Below are 5,000 nucleotides of genomic sequence, written 5' to 3' on the forward strand. Positions count from 1 at the left end.
CATACACTCTCTCTCTCACACACACATTAACCATTCTTTAACCCTTCTAGAGAAAAAAACTCTGGACCTTAAAGATATAAAAGAGAGCAAGATGAACGAATGGACAAAAGCAGGAAGGGAGGGGCTGAGTGACTGAGAGATAGAGAGAGAGAGAGAGAGAGAGAGAGAGAGAGAGAGAGAGAGAGAGAGAGAGAGAGAGAGAGAGGGAGAGTGGGAGATGTAGTATCATTAAGCTTCTGGTGGGATTTATGTTCTCCAGTTTCATGGCTCGTGCTCACACAGCTACGTGAAGCATCTCAGCCTACATTTACAACGGACAGGTAATCAAACACACACACACAGAGAGAGAGAGAGAGAGAGAGAGAGAGAGAGAGAGAGAGAGAGAGAGAGAGAGAGAGAATGAAAGCTGTGTTTAATTACGATCTTGGTATGAGTTTGCATCTGAGTTTAAAAAGAATAATTTTTGAGTTCCAGAGAACTCCAGAGCACCAATGCCTGGTAACAATTACCTTGTGTAGTGATTTAGTGTCTTGTCTGGCAAAAAAAAGTTGTTTCATTTATTTATTTATTTATTTATTTTCAAAAACTGCAGCTTTGTAACAATAAAATTGATCTTTTTTCACCTGTTTTTTAAAATCTGTTCATTATTACTGGAGAGTCCACTGTGTACGTCCCTGTGCACAAGCTGTTACTATGGAAACGGATGCTAAGAATGCAAAGATTTTGGTTTTGTTATGAAAATTCCGGAGATTTCCCTTCTTTCTTCTACTGTTACTAACATTCCAAACATTCCTTTAGATACTGAAACATTTTACGTACGAAATTTCCATCAGCTGATTTTAGCTAGTGTGAAGGTTCCGAAGGTTCCGAAGGTTCTGAAAGTTGGTCCACTTTTAAGGAAAAAACAGATTCCTTAGTTCAATTTTTTTTAAACAAATATTTTCTTTTTTTTTTTTTTTTGTTTGAATACTGAGATTCCAGATATTCAGATCTTAATAAGACTTTTAGAGATTCTCTCTTGAACATTCTAGAGCTGTCCGTGTGGTTCCTAAGATTCCAGAGATTCCCCTTGTTTGCTGTTTAGATACATTTTTTTTTTTCATTTCTAAACTTTCAAAGTTTAAAATTTTGAAGTATTTTCTTCAAGATACTAAAAATTCCTAAGATTGAGTTTTAGTTACTGAGAGTTCACCACGAGATTCGCGGGAAGAATTTTGTATCTACGGTTACTGAAATTTCTCTCTGGTTACTAAGATCAAAGAGAAATACTGGATACAAAGATTCTGTTTTATTTGATAAAATTCCACTTTGGTTATTGTGGTTAGTGTCAGATGTAGTTAGTGTTGTATAGTAACGTGCGTCAGAGGAAATGTTAATTTATTGACTTTTACACATTGACTCGTGTGCCGTAAAGGCGAGGGTTTGAGAAGTTTGAGAGGTTTGAGATTTCCGAGTGGCTCAGCATCTCTCGGTGCATGGTGTAGGCGGAGAATCGTCACCCCACCGCATGTTTCAGTAAACTCACACTCATCTTATGATAAATGACTACAAACTTAGAACAGCCATAGAACACTCACACATGCACACACACACACACACAGATGCACACACATGTTCAGATTAGTCCTCAGACATGTGTATGTGTTGTTTGTTGCCATGGTTGTAGGACTGATGCAACATCCTGCATCAGAGATGCAAAGAAATAATGTGTATGTGTATGTGTGTGTGTATGTGTGTGCGTGGTTAAAAAAAGCAATATTGTAACAAAAATCTATCTCGTATTGTTGTGAAAAGCGTTCGTTTCACAAAGTCAGAAGTTTGTGTAAGAATACCTTTTGATATATGTTGAAATAATACCTGTGTTTCTGTGTGTGTGTGTGTGTGTGTGTGTGTGTGTGTGTGTGTGTGTGTGTGTGTGTGTGTGTGCAGCTGCAGAGATGTGGAGTGTCTGCTTAGTACTTTTCCTCCTGTTACCTGGAGACTCTCATTCCAGTCTCACACACTCTGGTAAGTGTGTATCGAGGTTTTTGTCTCTTGTTTATTTATATTAATAGTGTTAATAATCTGAAATGAAAAGCGTTAACACGGTTTTGTCGAATCAGATTTGTTGTGTGTAAACAACTACATGAAGAAGATCTGGTGTGTGTGGAACAGCACTATGTGGCTCGCAGGTCAGAAGTGCTTCGTTCAGGTGACCAGAGACACACATAAGGGCACAAAGTGAGTCATATGTACTGTATTTCTGTGTGTGTGTGTGTGTGTGTGTGTGTGTGTGTGTGTGTGTGTGTGTGTGTGTGTGTGTGTGTGCATTAGGACAGAGGAAGTGAAGTGAAAGTATTTGTGACATATTAAATTGAATTTCTGGAGATTTTGGGGTTTTATGAAAGTTAATATGTAAATAAGTAAGTATGAGGACTCAGGTGAATAAAACAGGGCTTTTGGGGACCAAAGGTGAGACTCTGTTGTGAAATGTTGAGAATGTTTGAATAAAAGCTTCTTAACTTGACTTGACTAATACTTGTAAGGATCAACACTCACCCCATGATCTGAAATACTTATTGTGTGTTTGTGTGTGTGTGTGTGTGTGTGTGTGTTTGTCTTTTACAGAATTAAGAACTGTTCCCTGGACACCACAAGATCCTGCATGATTAACATGTCCATTGTGAGCTTTTCATAAACACACAGATCATCTTCTGATTGTGAAAATCTCCTTAAGTTTAATTCTCTCTCTCTCTCTCTCTCTCTCTCTCTCTCTCTCTCTCTCTCTCTCTCTCTCTCTCTCTCTCTCTCTCTCTCAGAAATTCAGCTTTGCTGAGAATATGATGGTGGACGTGTTTTGTAACGGTACTCGGATGGACAGTGTGAAGGAGTATCGCCCCGGCCGACACGGTACACTAAATCTAAATAAACTAATAAAATAAAAAATGATATTAAAATAAGTCCAATAGAATTGGATGTGGAATTACTGTATACAGGATAAAGAAATAGCAGAAGCCTTGCATGTGCAGATTTAAGCACTTTTCATCCCTTGCATTTCTTTGAGTGTGTGTGTGTGTGAATGTGTGTGTGTGTATATTAAAATCACATTTTTTTAAATTGTTTTTATTATGATTTTATCGTGTCTCTTATTTTCACATATATATTTTTTTCTCTCTTATAAACTGTTTTCTAATTTCTATGTAAAGCACTTTGAATGACCTCTGTGTAGGAAATGTGCTATACAAATAAACTTGCCTTGCCTTGCCTATGTGTATGTGAGTGTGTGTGCGAGTGTGTGTCTGCGTGAGTGTGCGTGTCTGTGTGAGTGTGTGTGTGAGTGTGTGTGCGTGTGTGCGTGAGTGTGTGTGCGTGTATGAGTGTGTGTGAGTGTGTGTGTTTGCGTGTGTGCATGTGCATGTGTGAGTGTGTGTGTGTGCGTGAGTGTGCGTTTGTGACTGTGTGTGTGTGTGAGTGTGCGTGTGTGAGTGTGTGTGCATGTGTGAGTGTGTGTGTGTGCGTGTGTGAGTGTGTGTGTGTTTGCATGTGTGTGTGTGTGCGTGCGTGAGGAGAGCGATGAGAAGATCGATGAGGAGAGCGATGAGGAGAGCGATGAGAAGATCGATGAGGAGATCGATGAGGAGAGCGATGAGAAGATCGATGAGGAGAGCGATGAGGAGAGCGATGAAGAGATCGATGAGGAGATCGATGAAGAGATCGATGAGGAGAGCAATGAGGAGAGCGATGAGGAGATCAATGAGGAGAGCGATGAAGAAATCGATGAGGAGAGCGATGAAGAGAGCGATGAGGAGAGCGATGAAGAGAGCGATGAGGAGAGCGATGAGGAGAGCGATGAGGAGAGCGATGAGGAAAGCGATGAGAAGATCGATGAGGAAAGCGATGAGAAGATCGATGAGGAGAGCGATGAGAAGATCGATGAGGAAAACGATGAGAAGACCGATGAGGAGAGCGATGAGGAGAGCGATGAGGAGAGCGATGAGGAGAGCGATGAGGAGAGCGATGATCCAAGCTCAGATCGACAACATATTGAACTCTAGGATGATGTTGATGATGTTGAGATCTGATGTCAGAGCTTCGATCGCGCTTCCTTTGTTTTTAAGGGATTTTTTTTCACTTCTCTTCACTTTAACCTCTGTTTCTTTTCACCCTGACTTGTGTCAGTTGTAACAGATATTTTTCCCTTCACCACCTGTACAGACAATTCTATTTCTATTTTTATTCTGTTTAATGACATGGACACAACGTGTCCTACTGAGTATGGATGTGTTTGTAAGAAAAAACTATTTAAATCGAACAGTCCATGAATACAGATTTAAAGAAAATAATTCTGCATAAAACAAATCATTTTAAGTGGCTGGTGATGTTTTGATTGACAGTTAAGCTCCACCCACCTGATCAGCTGAACGTTATCAGGAACAACATGACGTGGAGTCGAGGAGCTCAATTCCCCCGGTTAATCACACAATATGTGTTCGAGGTGCAGGTCAAAGCCAAGCAGCAGAGTTGGGAGGTGTGTGTGTTTTTGTGTGTGTATGTGCTTGTGTGTGTGTATCAGTGAGTGTTTGTGTGTGTTCCTTTGTGTGTGTATATATATACAGTATGTAAAGTATTAAAATACTTAGTTTGATATTTTCTGATTGGACACGTTTTTCATGCCTTTCTTTGTTTGTGTGTGTGTGTGTGATTGTGTGTGTGTTTGTTTGTTTGTGTGAGTGTTTTGTTTGTTTGTGTGTTTGTGTGTTTGTTTGTGTGTGTGTTTGTGTGTGTTTGTGTGTTTGTGTGTGTGTGTTTGTGTGTGTTTGTGTGTGTGTGTTTGTTTGTGTGTTTGTGTGTGTGTTTGTTTGTGTGTGTTTGTTTGTTTTGTGTCTGTGTGATAAAGGAAGTTAAGCCACGCAGTGTGGATGGCACGTTTGTGCTGTTGGACGGCGTCTGTGAAGGCGATTGTGAATCACGTGTGCGAGTGAAGCCCCTCGAGCCAGAGAGAGAGGACCAGATCCGAGGCT

General features: G+C 40.2%; 1 protein-coding gene and 1 pseudogene across 1 annotated transcript in view; one reads left to right on the top strand and one right to left on the bottom strand.

The window, feature by feature from the left end:
• Positions 1 to 5,000, bottom strand: part of LOC132842591 (uncharacterized) — a 522,997-nt pseudogene that overhangs the window by 442,010 nt on the left and 75,987 nt on the right.
• Positions 1 to 5,000, top strand: part of il2rb (interleukin 2 receptor, beta) — a 12,055-nt gene that overhangs the window by 9 nt on the left and 7,046 nt on the right. Inside the window, exons 1-7 of the mRNA XM_060865304.1 lie at positions 1 to 320; positions 1,930 to 2,007; positions 2,103 to 2,220; positions 2,608 to 2,662; positions 2,799 to 2,889; positions 4,374 to 4,507; positions 4,877 to 5,000. The exon at positions 1 to 320 is cut by the window's left edge and continues 9 nt beyond it; the exon at positions 4,877 to 5,000 is cut by the window's right edge and continues 123 nt beyond it. Coding sequence (XP_060721287.1) covers positions 1,938 to 2,007; positions 2,103 to 2,220; positions 2,608 to 2,662; positions 2,799 to 2,889; positions 4,374 to 4,507; positions 4,877 to 5,000 — 592 coding nt within the window. The 5' untranslated portion in view covers positions 1 to 320; positions 1,930 to 1,937. The remainder of the gene's footprint in view (positions 321 to 1,929; positions 2,008 to 2,102; positions 2,221 to 2,607; positions 2,663 to 2,798; positions 2,890 to 4,373; positions 4,508 to 4,876) is intronic.

This window comes from Tachysurus vachellii, chromosome 3 (assembly GCF_030014155.1).
Source record: "Tachysurus vachellii isolate PV-2020 chromosome 3, HZAU_Pvac_v1, whole genome shotgun sequence".
NCBI lineage: Eukaryota > Metazoa > Chordata > Actinopteri > Siluriformes > Bagridae > Tachysurus > Tachysurus vachellii.